This window comes from Coregonus clupeaformis, chromosome 20 (assembly GCF_020615455.1).
Source record: "Coregonus clupeaformis isolate EN_2021a chromosome 20, ASM2061545v1, whole genome shotgun sequence".
Classification (NCBI taxonomy): Eukaryota; Metazoa; Chordata; class Actinopteri; order Salmoniformes; family Salmonidae; genus Coregonus; species Coregonus clupeaformis.
In genome coordinates this window covers 40,883,692-40,909,902 of record NC_059211.1, presented here as the reverse complement: position 1 = coordinate 40,909,902, position 26,211 = coordinate 40,883,692, and the positions used below count along the sequence as shown (strand labels likewise).

Sequence of the window (26,211 nt, the reverse complement as noted above, 5' to 3'; positions counted from 1 at the left end):
TAAAAAAATATGTATTCACTAACTGTAAGTCGCTCTGGATAAGAGCGTCTGCTAAATGACTAAAATGTAAATGTAACTTCGGGAAAACAGACCTTACCATTGTGTTGAAACAATCCTGTTACGGATACTGAATATGGAAAAATTAAGTGTTTCTATTCAAACATTTTGTAAGCATATGCTGAACTCTTCCACTGAGACTAGAACATAAGTGAAAGTTCTGATTTGTGTACATGTGCATTAATAGTTTGCTCCTCTGTACTAGTAAAAGGAATCCACTGAGCCCTTAAGATGACTGGTAGAACAGAGGTTCTGACTTGAACACAATGTTAAGGAGAGAAAAGTGAGTGAATCAGCTCCTTGCAAGAGATCTTTGCATATATCTGTATTTCTAGAGAGTTTTAACGCATATATCTGTATTTCTAGAGAGTTTTAACGCGTTTCTTTCCTTCCCCTCCCCTCCCTTCTAGCGTGGCCGTTTACTACAACAGTGTGGTAGTGAGAGAAAGGAGAATTCTGGCTGTGGACAGAAGGTGATAGTAAGAGAGTCTTGTCTTGATCACCAGTATCCACAGTCTTCCCCCAGCCTGGGCTTTCCTGTCCAGCAGGCCTGGCCAGAAGGTAGCGGCCCCCTCTCTGTGTTAGCCATCCATGTCCTCCACAGCACCCTTCAACACCACCACACAGCCCTCACCTACTCCCAGAGACTGTGGCCCTCCCCGGTGTTGGAGGTGCTGTCTGTGGGTCATGGGGATGCTGGAGGGGGCCGCATAGGTGCAATGCAGGACTAAGTCAGAACAGTGATCAGGGGTGGTAGCGGTGGCGCTGTTGTGTCTCAGTTGGTCTCGTAGGAGGAAAGCAGTGCAGCATCCACTGGCTCCATGCAGGAGGGGCAGGTGAAGGAGCGCATCAGCCAGTCATCTATACAGTCCATGTGGTAGATGTGCATGCAGGGCAGGAACCGGATGGGGTCTCCATACACAAAGTCCATCATGCAAATCACACACCTGCACAGATGGGGAGACATTGTTTGTATCATGTGGGATTTAGAAATAAGTATCTACAGTGAGGGAAAAACGTATTTGATCCCCTGCTGATTGTGTACATTTGCCCACTGACAAAGACATGATCAGTCTATAATTTTAATGGTAGGTTTATTTGAACAGTGAGAGACAGAATAACAACAAAAAAATCCAGAAAAACGCATGTCAAAAATGTTATAAATTGATTTGCATTTTAATGAGGGAAATAAGTATTTGACCCCTCTGCAAAACATGACTTAGTACTTGGTGGCAAAACCCTTGTTGGCAATCACAGAGGTCAGACGTTTCTTGTAGTTGGCCACCAGGTTTGCACACATCTCAGGAGGGATTTTGTTCCACTCCTCTTTGCAGATCTTCTCCAAGTCATTAAGGTTTCGCGGATGACGTTTGGCAACTCAAACCTTCAGCTCCCTCCACAGGTTTTCTATGGGATTAAGGTCTGGAGACTGGCTAGGCCACTCCAGGACCTTAATGTGCTTCTCTTCTTGAGCCACTCCTTTGTTGCCTTGGCCGTGTGTTTTGGGTCATTGTCATGCTGGAATACCCATCCACGACCCATTTTCAATGCCCTGGCTGAGGGAAGGAGCTTCTCACCCAAGATTTGACGGTACATGGCCCCGTCCATAGTCTCTTTGATGCGGTGAAGTTGTCCTGTCCCCTTAGCAGAAAAACACCCCCAAAGCATAATGTTTCCACCTCCATGTTTGACGGTGGGGATGGGGTGTTCTTGGGGTCATAGGCAGCATTCCTCCTCCTCCAAACACGGCGAGTTGAGTTGATGCCAAAGAGCTCCATTTTGGTCTCATCTGACCACAACACTTTCACCAAGTTCTCCTCTGAATCATTCAGATGTTCATTGGCAAACTTCAGACGGTCCTGTATATGTGCTTTCTTGAGCAGGGGGACCTTGCGGGCGCTGCAGGATTTCAGTCCTTCACGGTGTAGTGTGTTACCAATTGTTTTCTTGGTGACTATGGTCCCAGCTGCCTTGAGATCATTGACAAGATCCTCCCGTGTAGTTCTAGGCTGATTCCACACCGTTCTCATGATCATTGCAACTCCACGAGGTGAGATCTTGCATGGAGCCCCAGGCCGAGAGAGATTGACAGTTATTTTGTGTTTCTTCCATTTGCGAATAATCGCACCAACTGTTGTCACCTTCTCACCAAGCTGCTTGGCGATGGTCTTGTAGCCCATTCCAGCCTTGTGTAGGTCTACAATCTTGTCCCTGACATCCTTGGAGAGCTATTTGGTCTTGGCCATGGTGGGGAGTTTGGAATCTGATTGATTGATTGCTTCTGTGGACAGGTGTCTTTTATACAGGTAACAAACTGAGATTAGGAGCACTCCCTTTAAGAGTGTGCTCTTAATCTCAGCTCGTTACCTGTATAAAAGACACCTGGGAGCCAGAAATCTTTCTGATTGAGAGGGGGTCAAATACTTATTTCCCTCATTAAAATGCAAATCAATTTATAACATTTTTGACATGCGTTTGACATGCATTTTGTTGTTGTTATTCTGTCTCTCACTGTTCAAATAAACCTACCATTAAAATTATAGACTGATAATTTCTTTGTCAGTGGGCAAACGTACAAAATCAGCAGGGGGATCAAATACTTTTTCCCCTCACTGTACCTTCCTACCTACCTATCTTATGCAGTATTTTTATTTATTACAAATTGACATTCAGCACCAGTAAGTGATCGGGCAATTCCACGGTAACGGAATTACGCTGAGACTCCGTTTTTTCACTTTAAAATGTATGCCAAACAAAAAACATTTATTTCAAAGTTTAACAAACCATACAACTCTATGCACAAGGACTACTTTTTCCAAAAACTAATTTTGTGGAAGAACTGTACAGATGCCAACTTTGGTAACAGAATTACGGTAAAATCTCCCTCAGGTTTTTATTCAATGTTTTTCCAAAAACTCTTAAATATCTGCCCCCAATTAAAGATTCAAAGACGTCTGCAGAAAGAATGGGGTGTCAGCTATGACATGACACCTTGAGTTAGAAAAAATATATTTTGGGCTTTGAACTACAGTAAGTGAAGTGGATTTACACCCGGTAACATAATTACGGTAACGTAATTATATCATGGGTCCCCATAATTATGGATATGAATGTCATTCTCCTCATGTTTCACAAGTTTGGACAACACAGTGCAGCACAGCAGAGCCCCGTTGAATACACTGCAGTACAGTACAACACAGCAGAGTAAAGTAGAGTAGGGTAGAGTAGAGTTCAGTACAGTATAGTTCAGTACATTATACTGTACTCTACAGTAGTGTGCTCTACACTACTGTGTGTAAATTGTTGAAAAATGTATCTATGCCTTCATTTCCTGAAAATATAAACTCTTACCTTTCATTTGACACCCAATTTGATATGTTCCTATTAACTTTATATGTTGGTCCTCATGGGGGCTTTTAGATGGAAATGCCTGATATGCATGTGCATACAGAGGTAACGCAGATGCCCATTTCTATTTAGTACGAGGCACATTCATCCAACACGATTACAAAATAGGTGTTTTAATGTGTTGTGTTTGAGTGCTGTTGACGGTGGTACTCACTCTCTGATTTTCTTCTCGGAGCCGTCCCTGCTAGCGTCGTACACTCCCTTGGGGAGGTGGTGTATGAGGCCGATGCGTTGGGCAATGCGGACCTGCTCCTCCTCTGTTAGCTGGCTGGCCAGGCGGGCCTGACTGGGTGTGGGGTGGTACACTGGCACATTGGGCTGCTCCTGCACGGTCACAACGACACACAGGAACATGCACTTAGAGGCCTGAGAATAGGCCTAGGTAACACAGAGGGGATTAGTGAAAACACCCACGTTGCAAAACCCTTGTTTATTGTGAATATAATGTACAATGCCATTACACTGTTTTACATTCAAACAACCAAGTTAAGTGTTATGACTGGAGTCAAGTGTATCACTGTAGTGCAACTAGAACGAGTATATCAGAGGTGGTTTGAAATGGTAGATCCAGCAGGTGGCAATCTTTCCCAACTTTCACTCCAAAAAGGGGAACATGGGTGTTTTCAGTTCAAATCGCTGTAATTGAGAAAATGCTCAATGCTAAATTAAATCTGTTACCAATGAAAGGAGTGATTGGCAAGGGCAGCATGTAAGCTATTAAGCCGTGTTCACATTGGCCGCTTGAAGTGACTCAAATCCTATTATTTTTGCATATCCGATTCCAATTTGTTATTTTTCCTGCAGTCTAAACAGCCAAAAAGTACATGGAATCAGATATTTCAAGCCACATTTCAAACCACCTTCGTAGGTGGTTTGAAGTCATATACAAATCTGATTCCTGGCAATGCGACTTGTGTCTGAACAGTCAAATCTGATTTATTTGCCCTCAAGTGGTTTTTAGACTGTTATTTGGCATGTCTTGTTGCTTGCTAACTACTCTGTTGACAGTTTGATAAGAACATGTGGTAGCTAACTAGCTTCTTAATTGTTTACAAACAAATTAGTGAATTTTATAGAAAACTAAACAGCTACAGCTAGCTAGTGGACTGCTGTGGCTAGCCAAAAATGACTTGTTTTGAAAGTTGGATCATCTTATCCTTTGAGGCTTTAAAAGTGTTCTTACACTGTGATTTTGAACATTCAAAGAAACTGGGAAAGATCCATGGCAGGCATTGTTGTCATAACTTCTGAGTGAGCACCACCACCAAATCAGCCTACACCACTGCGCACACACCCGTCATTACTATGACAACTTACTGTAACCATGTCAGCAAATAACTGCTGTCAGAACACACACAAATCTGATTTGGTCACTTGTAACTTGCTGTTTGGACAAACAGATTTGAAAAACAAAACAGATTTGAGCATTAAGGCCTGCAATGTGAACAAGGCTTTAGAGCATGCAGTCAACGTCTGAAGTCCATGTGAGGGTTACAACCTCTAACAGAGTCAATCAATCGTACGTACACCTCTGCGTTCAAATATAGTCCCATATCTAGCCTCCCGAGTGGCGCAGCGGTCTAAGGCACTGCAGCGCAGTGCTGAGGCGCCACTACAGCCTCATGTTCGATCCCAGGCTGTGTCACAGCCGGCCGTGACCGGGAGACCCATGGGGCGGCACACAATTGGCCCAGCGTTGTCCGGGTTAGGGGAGGGTTTGGCCGGCCGGGATTTCCTTGTCTCATCGTGCTCTAGCGACTCGTGGCGGGCTGACTTTGGTCGTCAGTTGGACGGTGTTTCCTCCGACACATTGGTGTGGCTAGCTTCCGGGTTAAGCGAGCAGTGTGTCAAGAAGCAGTGCGGCTTGGCAGGGTCATGTTTCGGCGGACGCATGGCTCTCGACCTTCGCCTCTCCCGAATTTGTAGGGGAGTTGCAGCGATGAGACAAGATTGTAACTACCAATTGGGGAGAAAAAGTGGTAAAAGTACAAAAAAAAGAGAGAGATATAAAATATAGTCCCATATCTAACACATGACCAAATTAATTTAGTCAGATACTACACTGTGTCAGACCAAAAAAGCCTTCATGATTTATACAGAATAGAAGCAATTCAGACCGCATATCTCATTGTCATTTCTCACTCTGTTCTGTTACACCATTGTGCTGTGGTTGGATGATGGTTGAGAAGCGAAGACGTACTTGTCAGAGGTTTTACACATGGAGTCTAAAATATGTCAGAGGTACAGTGGGGAGAACAAGTATTTGATACACTGCCGATTTTGCAGGTTTTCCTACTTACAAAGCATGTAGAGGTCTGTAATTTTTATCATAGGTACACTTCAACTGTGAGAGACGGAATCTAAAACAAAAATCCAGAAAATCACATTGTATGATTTTTAAGTAATTAATTTGCATTTTATTGCATGACATAAGTATTTGATCACCTACCAACAAGTAAGAATTCCGGCTCTCACAGACCTGTTAGGTGTTCTTTAAGAAGCCCTCCTGCTCTCCACTCATTACCTGTATTAACTGCACCTGTTTGAACTCGTTACCTGTATAAAAGACACCTGTCCACACACTCAATCAAACAGACTCCAACCTCTCCACAATGGCCAAGACCAGAGAGCTGTGTAAGGACATCAGGGATAAAATTGTAGACCTGCACAAGGCTGGGATGGGCTACAGGACAATAGGCAAGCAGCTTGGTGAGAACGCAACAACTGTTGCCGCAATTATTAGAAAATGGAAGAAGTTCAAGATAACGGTCAATCACCCTCGGTCTGGGGCTCCATGCAAGATTTCACCTCGTGGGGCATCAATGATCATGAGGAAGGTGAGGGATCAGCCCAGAACTACACGGCAGAACCTGGTCAATGACCTGAAGAGAGCTGGGACCACAGTCTCAAAGAAAACCATTAGTAACACACTACGCCGTCATGGATTAAAATCCTGCAGCGCACGCAAGGTCCCCCTGCTCAAGCCAGCGCATGTCCAGGCCCGTCTAAAGTTTGCCAATGACCATCTGGATGATCCAGAGGAGGAATGGGAGAAGGTCATGTGGTCTGATGAGACAAAAATAGAGCTTGTTTGGAGGAAGAAGAAGGATGAGTACAACCCCAAAAACACCATCCCAACCGTGAAGCATGGAGATGGAAACATCATTCTTTGGGGATGCTTTTCTGCAAAGGGGACAGGACGACTGCACCGTATTGAGGGGAGGATGGATGGGGCCATGTATCGTGAGATCTTGGCCAACAACCTCCTTCCCTCAGTAAGAGCATTGTAGATGGGTCGTGGCTGGGTCTTCCAGCATGACAACGACCCGAAACACACAGCCAGGGCAACTAAGGAGTGGCTCCATAAGAAACATCTCAAGGTCCTGGAGTGGCCTAGCCAGTCTCCAGACCTGAACCCAATAGAAAATCTTGAGGGAGCTGAAAGTCCGTATTGCCCAGCGACAGCCACGAAACCTGAAGGATCTGGAGAAGGTCTGTATGGAGGAGTGAGCCAAAATCCCTGCTGCAGTGTGTGCAAACCTGGTCAAGACCTACAGGAAACGTATGATCTCTGTAATTGCAAACAAAGGTTTCTGTACCAGATATTAAGTTCTGCTTTTCTGATGTATCAAATACTTATGTCATGCAATAAAATGCAAATTAATTCCTTAAAAATCATACAATGTGATTTTCTGGATTTTTGTTTTAGATTCCGTCTCTCACAGTTGAAGTGTACCTATGATAAAAATTACAGACCTCTACATGCTTTGTAAGTAGGAAAACCTGCAAAATCGGCAGTGTATCAAATACTTGTTCTCCCCACTGTAACACCCAATACCAAGCCTCATTAGAGAACATCAATGGCTACCAAGCCTCTCCAGAGAACGTCAATGGATAGAAATGTCCAACATTTTTCTCTGTTTGAGCATTATGTGCTGGATATTAAAAAGTTGTCATGTCATGCATGACTAAACCAGCTCCACTGAGCTAGGAGTGTGTACATTTAATGATATATTTGATTGCAGACTATTTTATAAAAGGGATAGTGCCATTTTTGGGGCAATTATGCCCTTTGTTATACTTACCAGCTAGACTTGCTAGTGTTGCTGTACACTTCCAGTCATTGCACTAACGCTAGTTAGCAACGGCTCCAGAAACTACCTTCAACCTTCTTTCAAACTGCATGCAGAGACATAATATTCAAACCCATGAGTTCATCTGAATCTAGGTAAGCAAGAAAAAAGGGCTTAATTGCCAAAATGTCGCACTATCCCTTTAAGGTTCATGACCCTATTTACAGTGCCTTCAGAAAGTATTTACACCCCTTGACTTTTTCCACTTTTTGTTGTCTTACAGCCTGAATTTAAAATTAAGCTGAAATGTCTTGAGTCAATAGGTATTCAACCCTTTTGTTATGGCAAGCATAAATAAGTTCAGGAGTAAAAATGTGCTTAACAAGTCACAAAATAAGTTGCATGGACTCTGTGCAATAATAGTGTTTAACATGATTTTTAAATGACTACCCCATCTCTCTGTACCCCACACATACTGTACAATTATCTGTAAGGTCTCTCAGTCGAGCAGTGAATATCAAGCACAGATTCAACCACAAAGACCAGGGATGTTTTCCAATGGTTCGCAAAGAAGGGCAATGGTTCACAAAGAAGGGCACCTATCGTTAGATGGGTAAAAAAAAAGCAGACATTGAATATCCCTTTGAGCATGGTGAAGTTACTAATTACTCTTTGGATGGTGTATTAATACACCCAGTCACTACAAAGATACAGCCGCCCTTCCTAACTCAGTTGCCGGAGAGGAAGGAAACCGCTCAGGGATTTCACCATGAGGCCAATGGTGACTTTAAAACAGTTGCAGAGTTTAATGGCTGTGATAGGAGATAACTGAGGATGGATCAACAACATTGTAGTTACTCCACAACACTAACAAATGACAGACTGAAAAGAAGGAAGCCTGTACATAATAAAAACATTCCAAAACATGCATCCTGTTTGCATTTAGGCACTAAAGTAATACTTAAAACAATTGTGGCAAAGAAATTAACTTATTGTCTTGAATACAAAGTGTTATGTTAGTGGCAAATCCAACACAACACATGACTGCATCAAGTTATGGGTATGCTTGTCATCGGCAAGGACAAGGGAGTTAAGGATAAAAAGAAACGGAATAGAGCTAAGCACAAGCAAAATCCTTGAGGAAAACTGCTGCTTTCCAACAGACACTGGGAGACAAATTTGGAAGAGATTATATCAATTACCAAATACCATTCCATTTATACTGAACAAAAATATAAACGCAACATGTAAAGTGTTGGCCCCATGATTTCATGAGCGGAAATAAAATATCCCAGAAATGTTCCATACGCACAAAAAGCTTATTTCTCTCAAATCTTGTGCACATCCCTGTTAGTGAGCATTTCTCCTTTGCCAAGATAATCCACCTGACAGGTGTGGCATATCAATAAACTGATTAAACAGCATGATCATTACACAGGTGCACTAGCACTTGCTGCGGACAATAAAAGGCCACTCTAAAATGTGCAGTTTTGTCACACAACACAATGCCACAGATGTGTCAAGTTTTGAGGGAGTGTGCAATAGGCATGCTGACTGCAAGAATGTCCACCAGAGCTGTTGCCAGAGAATTTCATGTTCATTTTTCTACCATAAGCCACCTCCAACGTTGTTTTAGAGAATTTGGCAGTACGTCCAGCCGGCCTCACAACTGCAGACCACGTGTAACCACGCCAGCCCAGGACCTCCACATCCGGCTTCTTCACCTGCACGATCGTCTGAGACCAGCCACCCAATGAAACTGAGGAGTATTTGTGTCTGTAATAAAACCCATTTGTGGGGAAACACTCATTCTGATTGGCTGGGCCTTGCTCCCCAGTGGGTTGGCCAGTCTCCCCTAGTGGGTGGGCCTATGCCCTCCCAGGCCCACCCATGGCTGCACCCTGCCCAGTCAAGTGAAATCCATAGATTAGGGCCTAATTTATTTATTTAAATTGAGTGATTTCCTTATAGGAACTGTAAATCAGTAAAATCATTGAAATTGTTGCATGTTGAGTTTATATTTTTGTTCAGTATAGTTTGTTTCGCTAATTGAACATAAGTGGGGCATTTAAGGAAAGTACTATGTAATAGTAATAACCACCGCCAAATCTCCTTGATTCAGGGTTTCTATGGCGTCTATTTGTCAGAAGTTCATAAAAACCCGTCTAAACTATAGTCTAGGCCTAGTTAGTATATGATCTGGAAATCTTTTCAATGGGATTGGCTTTGATGTACAACATCATGTGATATGTGTTCTGCCAGCATGTGGTCTGTCTGTGGTGTGTCTGCATGAACAGAGCACATGGACTGTATCGTCCTGTGCTTCCCAATCTGTCGTTCTGTCCTCTCTGGGGTTATTTCTATCAGAGTCTGGCTGTGAGACGGGAGTTCAGACCAGTTCACTGTCTCAGTCTCAGAGCCCAGTTCAGTCAGATGTTTAGCTCACACGGCTGCCTGCCACGCCTATTTACAGGAAGCTACAACCAGGTCACAGATTAACTTCCCTCTCAAAACCAACACTGAGTCTTAATGGTAGTGAGGCAATTATGTAGTGAGGGCATGCATAGTACTGTGCATGTAACCTTTGCACAATTAGCTAAAAGATGGGAGGGAGTCATAACTCTTTGTGGGATTATAGCAAGAACTAGATGACAGAAAATAAATAAGCATTTTTCTTTGCCAAAAAATGAGTGCAGGGTGAAAGCTGTACTTAAAACAACAAAACAGGTTCAGCCCTCAAAAAGAAACCCTTTTGGAATCTGCTTAAGCCCTTTCACCAGGTGACCTCAGTGCCGAGACACTGCATATGTATAAGTCAGAGCCATAGAGAGAGTTAGAGGATGCAACATTGTATCTGTCCCATTATGGTGTCTGTGAGGGCATGGGCAGCTCCATTGAGGCCATCTCCATTTTAAAGTAGCCAATTTTTTAAGCTAAGCTTCCCCTAAAGTAAATTTAATTAAATTACCAAAATTATATAGCCTAATTAGCCTACTCCTTTCTAAAATGTATGCACACATGACTGTAATGCTAAATGGCATATTATACAGAAATAAATAAAATCATTCAAAATAGGCTACCAGAAAGCATGATTTGGCCAGAGAGGATCATTAGCTTCTTTAAAAATCGCAGTGCCTACAGTCGGAAGGGCCTGCAATTTGGGCATCGTGTGCAGCAAATATCAAATAGATGATTGTTGAGTTGCGACTGTCAGTGAAAAGTAGAAAGGCCCAGCCAGGCATATTGCAACATTTCAAAATACCATTGCGGAAAAAAAGTTTGGAAAGCAATTGGCTATTGCTGTAAAGAGAAGACAATTAAAAGACTAATCTGTCTTTTAGTTAACAAAACAATCAACTTAATTGAGCGAACAGTATAGCCTATCTTATTGGCACCAGCGGAGAGCATCAGCCATATCCCCGGTGAGTGCACATATTCACTCTTTATCATGGTTGGGTCAGTGCCACTTGACAGTTTGCTTTTGGACAATAATTTCCTCCTCCAGGTTAGATGGACGTCATATTGTATTTGTGTCCCCCCTTACCGTAGACCTATTATATGGATCAGACAATGTCGTTTTTATTTATCTGTTTGTCAGTGTCAGCAGAGTAGTCTAATATGTCATTTTTGTTATATTAAAATAGATTCTTTCTAATGTCTCCAGTCATAGAAAGTGTAGTAGAATTGCACGAAATGTGTTTATAAAAAGGGAAAAAACATCCTGTGCAAAGGTGAAGAAACGCATTTGATATAGCTTAGGCCTACTCTACACCAGTATGCGCTTAGCCATGCATTGAAGTTTTTTTTTGCGAACAGTAATTGAGTTATATTATTAGCCTAAATAATGACTATCGAATCTACTCATCACATTAGGAATAGAAGGCTATCTTACGTAAGTCTGCAAACGCAATGATGCATGGAATGCTTTATTATAAAGGTGCATTTTTATGGTGAAAATTAGCTTCCCCAAACTTGAAAGTCACGTGCCGCCTATGTTCAGAGTTGGTAAACAAACTGAAAGGGTGCATACTGCCAACTGGAGTGTGTTGTTTGAACAGGTATAAAGCTAAGATCGGTGATTTACTGCCACCTGCAGTTATGGAATGTTTGTTCACGAGTATAATTCATTGGCTGATCTCTCCTGATGACCTGAATGGAATTATGTGATCCTTCCTTAACCCATAGGAAGTCCACCTAGTTGACAACTTCAAAATTGATAAAGTCCTCAATGGTGCTGCCCATGCTAAAACAGACTTTTGGGTTCTAGAGTCCTCCATCTATTGTCAGAGCCCGCCAGCCATCTCCACTCTGCCTCCATCACACTGAGATGACATCACAGCAGACCAATGGGTTCCAGGCACTAGTGCCGTCTCATGGGGAGAAGCTCAATAACATTTCCTTGATTTCTCATGTCCTCGCTCCTCACCACCTCCTCAAAACCCATTGGATGAGGTCATAGAGAAGGGACCTCTGACCTTCTCATCCAATGGGTTTTGACAAGGAGGCGATGTGAGAGGATGCAAAGAATCAAGGAAATTGGAATTAAGATGCTCCCATGGAAACCTCACTCAAAGTAGTCATCCAATCTCACCTCAACATGGATCACACACACTCAGTATAATGAAAGGGTATCTGGGTGTAAAAAAGTGATTTTTCTTTGTACACACATTTACTAATGTCAGAAACATAACATCTCCCAAGCATGCAAATGTCAATGTTTCAACTTGAAACGTAGTTTTAATAGGCCTAAAGGCCAAACAATTCATATCTGTTATGCGTTTTGCACTGGGCACTGTATTGTGTAAGCAAAAGTGAAGCATGGGTGATTAAGGTTCCTGTGGGATTTCAGTCACAGTCCCTCATGCCCTTATACAGTCACTCAGTGCTTTTTGAAAAGCTTTGAGTCGGCATTTAACTAACAAAAATGGCCAGGACATCATTTTCAGCCCTGAATTATACTCTCGCTGTCCACTTCTGTGAGTCAAAAACAGACAGACTGAGAATAAAAGTGTCAGAATCACTTTTCCAGACGAGGTCTGGTGCGAGGCAGTGGCAGCTGTGTGATTAGCTGTGTGGCGGTGGGGCCAGGGGACATAGTGCAGCAGTCAGCAGTCTCTCTGTCCCGTGGGCGTCAGCTGGGACATGACGGCTCAGCTCGGCCTCTCCTCTCAGCTGGAAACCCACAGAGTGACGAGGAGGACAGGAACATGACACTGTCCTTCTCCCTGCTCTCCCATTTAACTCAAAAAAAGTCATTCTAGAACAGACACTCTTCGATTACCTAAAGGATAGTTCAAAATGTACTGGGGGGAGGGCTGGTCCAACTCGAGAAGTCATAAAAAATATTCAACATCATGGTTTGCCGTCCGGGCTGTTCTACCACCCTAGGCGAGACCAAAAAATTGCTGCACCCCGAAAAACTAGAATAGTCCCAGTAAGCAAAATGACATTGACGTTAGGTTCAATTTAAGTTCTGAATGAAAGATAAAAATATGTATTTTCTGGACATTGAAGTTAGGTTCAATTTAAGTTATAAATGAAAGTTGAAAATACTTCATTTATAGACGTCTATGTTTGGGCCAAATCAAGGCTGGTCCAGACCGGACAAAATATAGACGTCTATGATTGGTTTAGATTTGGTCCGGACCAAAAACCAGATGTCCAAAAGGCGTCGGGGTCGGTCCGTACTTATTGAGATATTTTTTATTGATTTATTTTTATTTCACCTTTATTTAACCAGGTAAGCCAGTTGAGAACAAGTTCTCATTTACAACTGCAACCTGGCCAAGATAAAGCAAAGCAGTGCGATAAAAACAACAACAGAGTTACATATGGAATAAACAAAACGTACAGTCAATAACACAATAGAAAATCTATATACAGTGTGTGCAAATGTAGTAAGTTATGGAGGTAAGGCAATAAATAGGCCATATTGCAAAATAATTACAATTTAGTATTAACACTGGAGTGATAGATGTGCAGAAGATGATGTGCAAATAGAGATACTGGGGTGCAAATGAGCAAAAAAAGACGTTGGCGTCAGTCCGTACTTACTGGGGTGTAGCCTACCATGTCGGCCTGCAATGGAATTCTATGAATGCCCATCCAGGGTGCAGGCCCACCGTTTGTAAAACAGGCAATTGCATTGGCTTTGTTAGTCCTGATTCCTGTGACTAATCAATTTGGCTATTTAAGCTCAGCTACCCATCTTTGTAAGGAGGAGTTATCCTGAGCCTATTTGCAATGTGTTTACACAGTGGGAAATGCAGAAATATTTTATTTTATTCACTATGATCTACTCATAAAGAAATGTACGGATACAAACTGGAAAACCACCGATCATGACAATTTAGCCCACAGAATGAAATTCCTGGACAGCAGTTGTGAGTAGCCTGATTGTCCATTCCATACCGTCCATTTTACTTTGACCTGTCCTGTTTTTACAATATGTTGTTTGTTAACATGTCAGTGCATTTTTTATTTGATTGGGCGCCATTTAAGTTAGGCTACTTAAATAAGAGAAACCTGCATGATGTAAAAAGTTTCCGCCATACATTTTATTTCCAGCCTGTAAGCTAAAGAAACATCCACATACTCTTTCTATGATTATGCTATATCTGCTACATGATTTATGTTCGATAATTTTTTGGACGGAACGTTGGTGGAGCGCCGCAGCGATGCGGCTCTCCAACAGCACCCTGGAGAGGCACGCTGGGAACGGACAAGATAACTATTTTTTGTTCCCAGCCTTTGACAAAGTGGGCACTGCTTATCACAGGGTTGCATCAGCTTAGAAAATGTCGCCTTCATCAATCTGGCGCCATTGGCGGCCGCCTTCTCCTGCCTAATGAGCGGGCCGGCCCTGCGTGCAGGTAGCCTACAAGAGACGGTTGAAGTAGCCTAATCAGATTAAAACATTGTGACTGGTTGTGTTTATGCAACAAAAGGTAATACATTTTAAAAGTTAAGACAAATATTTAGGCTATTGAAGCGTTATGAGTTCTAGGTGGGCAAGGAATAGCCACTCGGATCGGAGGAGGCAGAGAGGGCATTAAGCTTTCCTGAATAACTGGGCCTGCTGGGAGCATATGTGGCTCCAGACAGTACATCTCAGTATCAGAATGTAAAATACAGCCAGATTAGCATGCTACTGTGTCTTTCTAGAAACCGTCGATAATACAACCACAACTGATCAAATGGAATGAAATATTCAGATCTCAGGGCTTTTGCGGCATTATTCAAATGACATTTTCACAGCAGTTTACAGCCTAGAGTAGAATGTTGTACTCACTTGAAAACAATAATATAATAATAATAATAATAATAATAATAATAATAAGATCAATATGGGAGATTGTTGAGCTGCGTGTCATGTCTTCACTGTTCTTTCATGCGCAATGACACCCCATGGCCTCTCCACTTATTTTGAAAATTGGTCCAGCTTTGAACGATTTTGTGTGTGGTATGATTGCTTGTTAGCATATTGCAGAGCTGTACAAACGATCTACTTGCTACTATTGTCACTATGAATGGTGGATAGAGGGCAGGATAGACAGACTGGTAGACTATATTGACCTGTGGTATAGTTAGCACACAGAAAAGCGTAGTGCATAAGGCAAGTACCAAAACACATTGATATACGGGAGGCATGCTAGCAGATGAGGAAATTTGGCTAGGATGGAAGAAAATATATAGTAAAACCAGCAAAAGGGCGAATGTAAACCTGGGAAAAAACGCATTACCCTCCCCTGTGCCCAGTAACAGCACTGTTTTAAAGCTAATTTCCTGCAACTCGACAAATGTTTCCATGGGGCGGAGAGAACATTTTACAGTTTGAAAGCTAATTTCCTGCAATTCTACACATTTTGCCTTGGCTTATACAGTGTAGAATTCAAGATGGCGCCGATAGACATGGCCGCTCTGTTTCTAGCTCGTAAGCAACTTTGCAGTATTTCTTTTTTTTTGGGGGGGATATCAGAGAGGCGATAACTAACCAGCATTTCGATCAGAAATATGACTTTCCTGAATTGGATCCTTTGTTCATACCCCCCAAGGCATTTTAACTTATCCCAGAGGCTGCTCCAAGACGCCGCCGGCGGAGAAAAGGTAATCGGAGTGGACTTTTAGTCCGACTCAGGAGGCGTGCACACCATCCACCGCTTCCATGCATATTACTCGCTAATGTTCAGTCCCTGAACAATAAAGTAGACAAGCTCAGGGCAAGGATCTCCTTCCAGAGAGACATCAGGGACTGTAACATACTCTGTTTCACAGAATCATGGCTCTCTCCAGATATACTGTCCCTGTCCATACAGCCTGCTGAATTCTCAGTACATCGTGCAGATAGGAATTAATGAACTCTCCAGGAAGAAGAAAGGCGGAGGTGTATGTTTCATGATTAACTACTCATGGTGTGATTGTGGTAACGTACAGGAACTCAAGACCTTTTATTCACCTGACCTAGAATACCTCACAATCAAATGCCAACCGCATTACCTCCCGAGATAATTCTCTTCGGTCATCGTCACCGTCGTGTATATTCCCCCTCAAGCCGATATCACAACGGCTCTCAAGGAACTACTCTGGACTTTGTGCAAACTAGAACCCGCATATCCTGAGGCCGCATTTATTATAGCTGGGGACTTTAACAAAGCAAATCTGAGGAAAACACTACCGAAGTTCTATCAGCACATTGCCTGTAGTACTTGTGCTTCAAAAACGTATATCCCTTGTTACTCTCCCTTCCAGGATGGCTACAAGGCCCTCCCCCGCCCTCCCTTCGGCAAATCAGATCACGACTCCATTCTGCACCTCCCTTCCTGTAGTCAGAAACTCAAACAGGAAGTACCCGTGCTAAGGTCTATTCAACGCTGGTCTGACCAATCGGAATCCATGCTTCAAGATTGTTTTGATCACGGACTGGGATATGTTCCAGGTTGCCTCTGAGAATAACATTGACGTATACAATTACGTTCATCAGGAAGTGTATAAGGTATGTTGTTCACACTCTGACGATTAAAACCTATCCAAACCAAAAACTGTGGATAGATGGCAGCATTCGCGCAAAACTGAAAGCGTGAACCACCGCATTTAATCACGGCAAGGTGACTAGGAATATGGTTGAATACAAACGGTCCAGTTATGCCCTCCATAAGGCAATCAAACAGGCAACACGTCAGTACAGAGATAAAGTGGAGTCGCAATTCAACGGCTCAGACACAAGAAGTTTGTCTCCAGACAATCACGGATTACACAGGGAAAACCAGCCACATCGCGGACACTGACGTCTTGCTCCCGGACAAGCTAAACACCTTCTTCGCCCGCTTTGAGGATAACACAGTGCCACCGAAGCGGGCTGCTCCCGAGGACTGTGAGTTCTCGTTCTCCGTGGATGACGTGAGTAAGACATTTAAGCATGTTAACCCTCGCAAGGCTGGCAGCTCAGATGGCATCCCTAGCCGCGTCCTCACAGCATGCGCAGACCAGCTGGCTGGACTGTTTACGGACATATTCAATCTCTCCCTATCCCAGTCTGCTGTCCCCACTTGCTTCAAGATGTCCGCCATTGTTCCTGTACCCAAGAAAGCGAAAGTATCTGAACTAAATGACTATCGCACCATAGCACTCACTTCTGTCATCATGAAGTGCTTTGAGAGCTAGTTAAGCATCATATCACCTCCACCTTACCCAACACCCTAGACCCACTGCAATTTGCATACCACCTCAATAGATCCACGGATGATGCAATCGCACTGCACACTGCCCTATCACATATGGGAAAAATGAATACTTATGTAAGAATGCTGTTTATTGACTACAGCTCAGCCTTCAACACCATATTACCCTCCAAGCTCATCATAAAGCTTGGGGCACTGGGTCTGAACCCCGCCCTGTGTCGGGCTGTATCACCTCCCGGTACGGCAACTGCACCGTCCGCAACCACAGGGCTCTCCAGAGGGTGGTGCGGTCTGCCCAACGCATCACCGGGGGCACACTGCCTGCCCTCCAGGACTTCTACAGCACCCGGTGTCACAGGAAGGCCAAGAAGATCATCAAGGACCTCAGCCACCCGAGCCACGGCCTGTTCACCCCTCTATCATCCAGAAGGCGAGGTCAGTACAGGTGGATCAAAGCTGGGACCGAGAGACTGAAAAATTATATCTCAAGGCCATCAGACTGTTAAATAGCCATCACTAGCCGGTCTCCACCCAGTACCCTGCCCTTATTCACTGTCACTAACCGGGCTACCACCTGGTTAGTCAACCCTGCACCTTAGAGGCTGCTGCCCTATGTACACAGACATGGAACACTGGTCACTTTAATAATGTTTACATACTGTTTTTTTACATTTCATATGTATATACTGTATTTTAGTCAAGGCCATCCTATTCAACTATTGCTGTACAGATACTATTCTATCCACGTATTCTTCAGATATACTACAGTGAGGGAAAAAAGTATTTGATCCCCTGCTGATTTTGTACGTTTGCCCACTGACAAAGAAATGATCCGTCTATAATTGTAATGGTATGTTTATTTGAACAGTGAGAGACAGAATAACAACAACAAAATCCAGAAAAACGCATGTCAAAAATGTTATAAATTGATTTTGCATTTTAATGAGGGAAATAAGTATTTGACCCCCTCTCAATCAGAAAGATTTCAGGTAACGAGCTGAGATTAGGAGCACACTCTTAAAGGGAGTGCTCCTAATCTCAGCTTGTTACCTGTATAAAAGACACCTGTCCACAGAAGCAATCAATCAATCAGATTCCAAACTCTCCACCATGGCCAAGACCAAAGAGCTCTCCAAGGATGTCAGGGACAAGATTGTAGACCTACACAAGGCTGGAATGGGCTACAAGACCATCGCCAAGTAGCTTGGTGAGAAGGTGACAACAGTTGGTGCGATTATTCGCAAATGGAAGAAACACAAAATAACTGTCAATCTCCCTCGGCCTGGGGCTCCATGCAAGATCTCACCTCGTGGACTTGCAATGATCATGAGAACGGTAAGGAATCAGCCCAGAACTACACGGGAGGATCTTGTCAATGATCTCAAGGCAGCTGGGACCATAGTCACCAAGAAAACAATTGTTAACACACTACGCCGTGAAGGACTGAAATCCTGCAGCGCCCGCAAGGTCCCCCTGCTCAAGAAAGCACATATACAGGGCCGTCTGAAGTCTGCCAATGAACATCTGAATGATTCAGAGGAGAACTGGGTGAAAGTGTTGTGGTCAGATGAGACCAAAATCGAGCTCTTTGGCATCAACTCAACTCGCCGTGTTTGGAGGAGGAGGAATGCTGCCTATGACCCCAAGAACACAATCCCCACCGTCAAACATGGAGGTGGAAACATTATGCTTTGGGGGTGTTTTTCTGCTAAGGGGACAGGACAACTTCACTGCATCAAAGGGACGATGGACGGGGCCATGTACCGTCAAATCTTGGGTGAGAACCTCCTTCCCTCAGCCAGGGCATTGACAATGGGTCATGGATGGGTATTCCAGCATGACAATGACCCAAAACACACGGCCAAGGCAACAAAGGAGTGGCTCAAGAAGAAGCACATTAAGGTCCTGGAGTGGCCTAGCCAGTCTCCAGACCTTAATCCCATAGAAAATCTGTGGAGGGAGCTGAAGGTTCGAGTTGCCAAACGTCAGCCTCGAAACCTTAAGGACTTGGAGAAGATCTGCAAAGAGGAGTGGAACAAAATCCCTCCTGAGATGTGTGCAAACCTGGTGGCCAACTACAAGAAACGTCTGACCTCTGATTGCCAACAAGGGTTTTGCCACCAAGTACTAAGTCATGTTTTGCAGAGGGGTTAAATACTTATTTCCCTCATTAAAATGCAAATCAACTCATTTTATTTTAATTTTTTTTACATGCGTTTTTCAGGATTTTTTTGTTGTTATTCTGTCTCTCACTGTTCAAATAAACCTACCATTAAAATTATAGACTGATCATGTCTTTGTCAGTGGGCAAACGTACAAAATCAGCAGGGGATCAAATACTTTTATCCCCTCACTGTACATATTCTATCCACATACTGTCCATAATGTCTACACATCCCATCACACACACACTTTATTTATATTCCAGACTCCAACATTGCTGGTCCTAATATTTCTATATTTCTTAATTCCATTCTTTTACTTTTAGATTTGTGTGTATTGTTAGATATTACTGCACTGTTGGAGCTAGGAACACAAGCATTTCGCTACACCCGCAATAACATCTGCTAAGCTAAATACAGTATGTGTATGTGACCAATAAAATGTTATTTTATTTTGTTCTTATGCTATCTGAGTGACTGAAACATAACAGAATGGGGGCCCATGCCTTTACATTTTTGGAATTGAAGATTATCTACAGCTAAAGTATCTTGTATATCTTGTATCCCTGACTATCTATTTATATTTTGGTGATTGTTAGTTCTCAAAGATTATAATTATATAGCTCCATGATCATTTCTGCATTCGTTATATCTGGTTTTAGTTGTTTATGTTTACACAGAAAACGATTTACCATCCCGAAAATATATACTTTTAAATAAATATATATTTTTTTCATAATCATATTTTTAAGAGTGGCAGCCCGCCGCTGCTAAATGCTGATAGGGGGAACACTGGTTACCCTCTGTAGCCTAATAAACTGCATGGTTTCCCCATTAGTAGTGGGAGGACCCCACACAATACCGCGTGACTCCAAGTTTATTATATCAATATATGCACATAAAGGCTTTTCCACTGCCATTTCTCACATAATTAATTTTACAGACACAAAAAGATCCCACCATGTTGAACAAACAAATTATCTGTCTGCATTTTTTTTTTTTTTACCGAAACTCCCTGTTTCCATCACAGCTGTCGTGATTTTTAAAAATATGGTATGACTTTACTCGCATAAAAACTGTGGATGGAAACGTGGTTAATGAGTAAGATTAACCACGCCAATCCCAACCCAACAACTAGTATACAGTATCAGTTCTCTATGTTTGAAAAGTAGTATGGAGCTGCGGCTCTGAGAATTGTTTCTTCATCCTATGCAATGCATTCTTGAAAATGAAGTGTTAAAATGCTAATATTAGGTACCACCGACTTGCATTGGATTTGTGCCACAAATAATAATGCTAAAAAGATTGCATATGAAACAGTGGCCAAGTAAACAAAACCAAAGCATGGGTTGCTGTTTTACCTTGTCCATAGACAAGTAAGGAAACCAATATAATTGTGTAATTTGGAAGAACAATATCACTTTAACATGGGGGGGACTCAAAATAAAATCATCTAATAACAGAAACAGCATCTAGTGGTCAGAACCTGGTAATATCAGGATGTAAGATGGGACATAAACCTTCAATGACTAACTTCTCTAAACAGGGGAAAAAAACCCATCAACAAATTCACTGAGAATGCATTGCATAGGATGAAGAAACAATACTCCGAGCCGCAGCTCCATACTACTTGTCAGACATGATAGTACTGATACTGTCGTTAGGGTGGGATTGGAGTGTGGAGGGGGGGGGTCCGTGGGTGGCATTTGACCATTTCTTTGGAATCCTCATGTCTTACTCATTGTTCAAATTTTTCTGGGTCCAAATTGGATGTTATGTACTATATTTATTTAATATTATATGAATCCTATCATTTTAAAATGACCAATTTGCAATCAATTAGCTTAATTTCTCAGACTTCAAATGATATTTCAACAAAATAATGTTGCAGGAATGCTAATCTAACCCATTTCTAACTACAGAAAATGTCAGAACAATTGAGATCGTGGGTCCTCTTTCTTGTGCTTTTTATGGTAGAAACAACCCTTTAGTCTTCAGTACAGCTAATCGTCACATCAAAAACCAAATATGAACAAATGTTGCCACTGAAACATTTGTTTACATAGGCCCCCCTCAAGCCCCCCCAACATGTCGCCTCAGTCACTAGCACTTACGGGAGCTGGGGGTATGAAGGGGGAAACAGTTGGTTATCTCAATGGGGAAGGTTAAACAAACAAGTGTAGATGTAACAGCCAATCAGAGCCTGAGACAGTCAGAGAGTAGTAACAGCCTGAACCAGTGCAGAGTTGTTCTACATACAGTAGTACAGTACAGAGACCTAGGGATCTCTCAAACAGCAACAGTAAACACACTCCACTGGCTGGCCGACTGGCCCCATGTTGGTCAAGGCTGGCCTGGCTGACAAAGGCCTGTTTGTTTGTCCTTTGTCAGTTAGTTCCGACGTAACAGTTAAATATATAATTTGGGAATGCCACAATGTTCTAATGCTTGCAGATTACAGTTAGACTGACTCACATCTTTTCGAAGGAACATGTCCCACATTGTGTTCATACTTGAAGAATGTACAATACAGGCATGATAATAATATTTTGTCTTTGTACTGTATCATTTGAGGAGGGTTGTTTCTCTTGAAGCATACCACAAAATGTGGCCAGTGAGGCTAGACAGCTGGTTCGCTGTGGGAATGGGAGACCAAGGATCTGCAGGTGAGCCAGGTAACAGAACAGCTCCTCACAAAAACGCTCAGTCACATCTGAGGAATTCACTGGTGAGGAATTATGACCTTGGTTATGCATTTTAAATCATCCCCATATTTTCCTTTCACTATTGCTACAGCGGTGTGAAGGCGAGCGCCTTAAACATTGTGAAGTCAGCATCTATTCCAATCGAAGCTTTGTTTTCCTTATTTTCTTTTCTCTCTTCCCTCACTCTCTCACCTTTCTCTCCCTCCAGCAGCAGGTCTGACAGCTCATTAGACCGCCCCTCCAAAGCAAACTTTCTCTCTTCACAGTCCAAACTGAGCACACTAGCTCAAAGCAAAACGCTGACAAGACTTCCATTCACCAGAGCAGTGTCTGTGATATATGTTCTCTCCTCATTTTGCCCCCACTTCTTTCCTCCAGACCTCATGATACCTCTGAGGGGAGATTTAGTGTTAGTTCTCAGTCCAAATCAAATCAAATTTTATTTGTCACATACACATGTTTAGCAGATGTTATAGCGGGTGTAGCAAAATGCTTGTCCAGGGCAGCACACGCTGCTGGTTAGATCATTCTCTCCCCTCCAGCCCTGGCATACACTGCCAGGGACAGGCAGGCAGCCTTTTCATGTCTGCAAGGTGTTCGATCCAATGAGGTCAGACCATAAAACACACTGACAACAGGACAATTGCCATTGTGCTGGACTGAATATGATCAATAAAACAGGACCTCTGCTCTGTCATTGGGTGAGGAGGTAAAAAGCCCCTCGGATGAGTCATGTCAGGGAACATGGTGACAGTAGCTACAGTGATGGGACCTATTCCTACCCTGGCCCCCTCCACTCACACAGACAGTTATCTCCTATGGCCCAGTCAGTCAGCACTCTTGCCAGCTGCTTTCTAAATTACCAATAGCTCTGTACACCCCTTCCTCTCACAACAGACCGCAGAGTAATATAGCAAATAACAGGGGAGCCTTCTTCCTCAGATCACCACGCAGTGGGGGTGATTACAGTAACACAATCCCCCAATAAACATCTCCTTTGAGCTGGTATTCAAGGAGGATGTGTCAGTCTTGTTTATTAAAGTATAATTTAACACACATAAAAAATAAACATTATTGGTGTTTACAGCCTCACTGCTGGGCTGAGAACTGTCAAGGAATCAAATGGTTTTTATTCCCACAAAATAAATCCTAGTCTAATATAAAGTGATTTCTTACATTTCTTGCCTTAGATTATTCAATGCTATATTTTTGTCTAACCATAGCCTAGGTTAATTTGTGAATGTTGCCAGTTTTCTACCCTGGAGGTTTGATGATTATAGACATTTGCAATCAAAACTTAGTGCAACTGTGCAGCAGTTTAATGAAAATAGGCAAGAGACGTGCACGCCAAGGCTCTCCAAACATACCAAGCATGGGCAGGTCTCTGTTTAAAAGCACTATCGAAAATGCTTGGCGAGCGCCCAAGGCAAGCGTCTAAATTTGAAATGATGTGGGCCTTAAAGTAGATCTCTGGCCTTCCTTTGTTCAAGCAAGCCTCTTAGCGTTGAAAAATCCAACAAGCGCCTCGGTTGTTTAACCAGGATATTGCACAACGTGTCCTGCCATCCAGTCTGTTACTGGAAAATCAGCTCCAGACTGTTGAAGTCCTGCCCTTCTTATTAATTCCTGATCCTGGACCCAAGGGACTCAAGTAAACACTGAAATTCTGAGAAAATCAGAGACTAGTGGTTTTCAGCAGAAAAACACAGGATCCGGGGTGTGTGAATCTGCATTTCTGTGAAAATGAGAGTCAAATGTTTTTGTTTGTTTACTTTTGTATTATGGGGTCTAATCTGGACAGATGCCACTGGTTAAGAGAGTGTTTTCCCTTGGCTTTTAAATAGCCTCATGGGCATTATAGGTCTTCGCATTTTGGTATAATAAAAATGACTTATTCCGTTCTGTACTCCCTTAATGTTGACATATGGAGTCAACTTTAGTCCTACCAGTTGGTAAATTGTTTATAATGTCAATTTTTTAAGAACAAAGCCATATTCTAAATGTAGATTAGTGGAAACTCTAAACAGATAAGTTAAAAGGAAAATGACGTTTTGAAATGAGTTAGGTATGTGTCTTCATGCAAGCTATGTGTATGATCAGACTTAATCTTCTCTTGAATGCGTCTTACTAGTTGTACTAGTCTGGTAAGTAGGCTCAACCTAATTAATGGATCATTCTGGTGTCACATGAGACCCAGAGACTATGGTGAAAGAGTTGGCATGCATAAGTGGCAAAAGCTCTGAGTTGTGGAAGCTGACACCCGTGTCAGCCATGGGAGACCTTTACTGGAAGGGATCAGGTAGGGGGATTCCAGTTATCAAGATCTGTGCATAACATGCTTATCTTCACATTTGAGATAGGGCATTAACCTGGTGACACTCATTCCTTCCCGGCTAGTCTTACATAACATGACCGACTTACAGAAAAGGAATCCATATTTGGATTATTGTAATGACAACGACCTGCAATAACCTGGTCATAAAAAAATGAGGGAGCACAAAGACTGCCGTTTTCTCATCAGCATAAGAGTTCAATCTGTGTTCTCCAATGTAGGCTTTTGCCATTGCCTGTATCAGGGAGCTTAAAGGTTCTGAAGATCATTCTACTTTTGAAGTCATCTTTCTTTGTTGTGCTAAAAGCAAAGGTGGGAGCTTCTGTAGTCTTCGGTCTAGGCCAATATCTGGTTTAAAAAAATTATCCTCGCTTGAGCTAAAAAAAACACACAAAAACACAGCCAGCCTTTGCCTTGTGTCTCTCCCTCAACACTTCAGGCCATACACTTAATTCCAGGAGTATGATGAGCATCTCCAGTGTCTTTTTGCTGTAGTGTATGAATACTAGGCTGTTTTCATAAAATGCATCGCTAGATAATTTTGCATTGCATGAGTCCCCTGGGTCAGTGCTCTGTGATGATCTGTAATGGAGGAAGACATGATGGTCTGATAAAACTAAAGACTGCATCAACAGTAAACATGCCATTACACCCTAAATCCTTGTAGAAATAGAACAAGATGAAAATGTAAAAGGACAGCAAGTTGATGGTTGTGTGCAGCATTGATATACAATGTAAGGCTGTGTGTATACCTGCCATATCTCCAAAAGTCAGCTGATTATGACTGTTTGTTTACATTAACATCTGAAAATCATAACTGGATGGCAAACTAGAGTGCCGTTTGTTTTTACTTCGGTTAGCCAGCTGCCAGCGCCACATAATGCCAGCACCAAATTGTAAATTTCTTTCGCATGTCGAACCTTGAAATACACCTAAAGTTATTTAAATACTGTATAGCTGGCCAGCAAGCTAACCAGTAGCTAGCTAGCTAATTCGGGTGACCTACCTGGTATGGTGGTGGTGGTTCCTGATCTGGATCTGCCCCGTCACCATAACTAACTCTATCCGATTGTGATTCATGAAGCAAGGAAATATCATCCGAGGTTGGAGATTTTAGACAATTGCCCATCTCCTCGACTTCAAACTCCTTATATATTTGTCGCTTTGCAACGTCTACAGGCCTTTCAGTCCAAATTCGCACCGTATGCTATCAATCTTATTGGCTTCCACACATTGCAAATAATCTAACAAGCCACGAGAGCTGTTATGTTCAACAAAAACAAAACATCACCACACAAAGAGCCTGGCTAGCCAGCTAGCCGATGTACACCCTCACGCTGAAGTGATTTAGCGGTTGTTCGCGAACTACAACAACTCTCACAACGCACATGTGCAGGTTGAACGTAATAGTGCTAAACACCTAATAGTTATTAATGTTCTAAAAACGATTTCTCATTTTCAGACTGAAGACCATTTGAAAGGGACTTTCCAGCCCCGTCAAACGCTGGGAAGGCAATGAATGTAACAACATGAACCACCGCCCCTTAATGCACAGACCAATCAACTGCGATCTGTTTTAAGGAAGCTCTCCACCATCTCACCAATCAGACGGTTCTTTTAAAAAATGATTTAAAAAATGATTTGGTAACATTTAACATTAATTACAATGTGACAAACAAGTATGTAGCGAAGTACATCGTTTTTTGTTGGCAGCTTTCTACATAACTGCGTCAGCATGTATACTAGTAATAGTGAGTAGTCCCAAGGTAATGTTATTCCAATAGCAGTTACTGTGGT

At 42.6% G+C, this 26,211-nt stretch overlaps 1 protein-coding gene across 1 annotated transcript; it reads right to left on the bottom strand.

The window, feature by feature from the left end:
• Positions 1-6: 6 nt before the first annotated feature.
• On the bottom strand, positions 7-25,948 carry rnf11b (ring finger protein 11b). Its single transcript, XM_041839321.2, has 3 exons — positions 25,421-25,948; positions 3,620-3,789; positions 7-1,004 (listed from the first exon to the last, which is right to left on the bottom strand). Exons 1-3 carry the CDS (start codon positions 25,541-25,543, stop codon positions 833-835), a joined length of 465 nt encoding a protein of 154 aa, XP_041695255.2. The 5' UTR covers positions 25,544-25,948; the 3' UTR covers positions 7-832.
• Between the last annotated feature and the right edge of the window lie 263 nt (positions 25,949-26,211).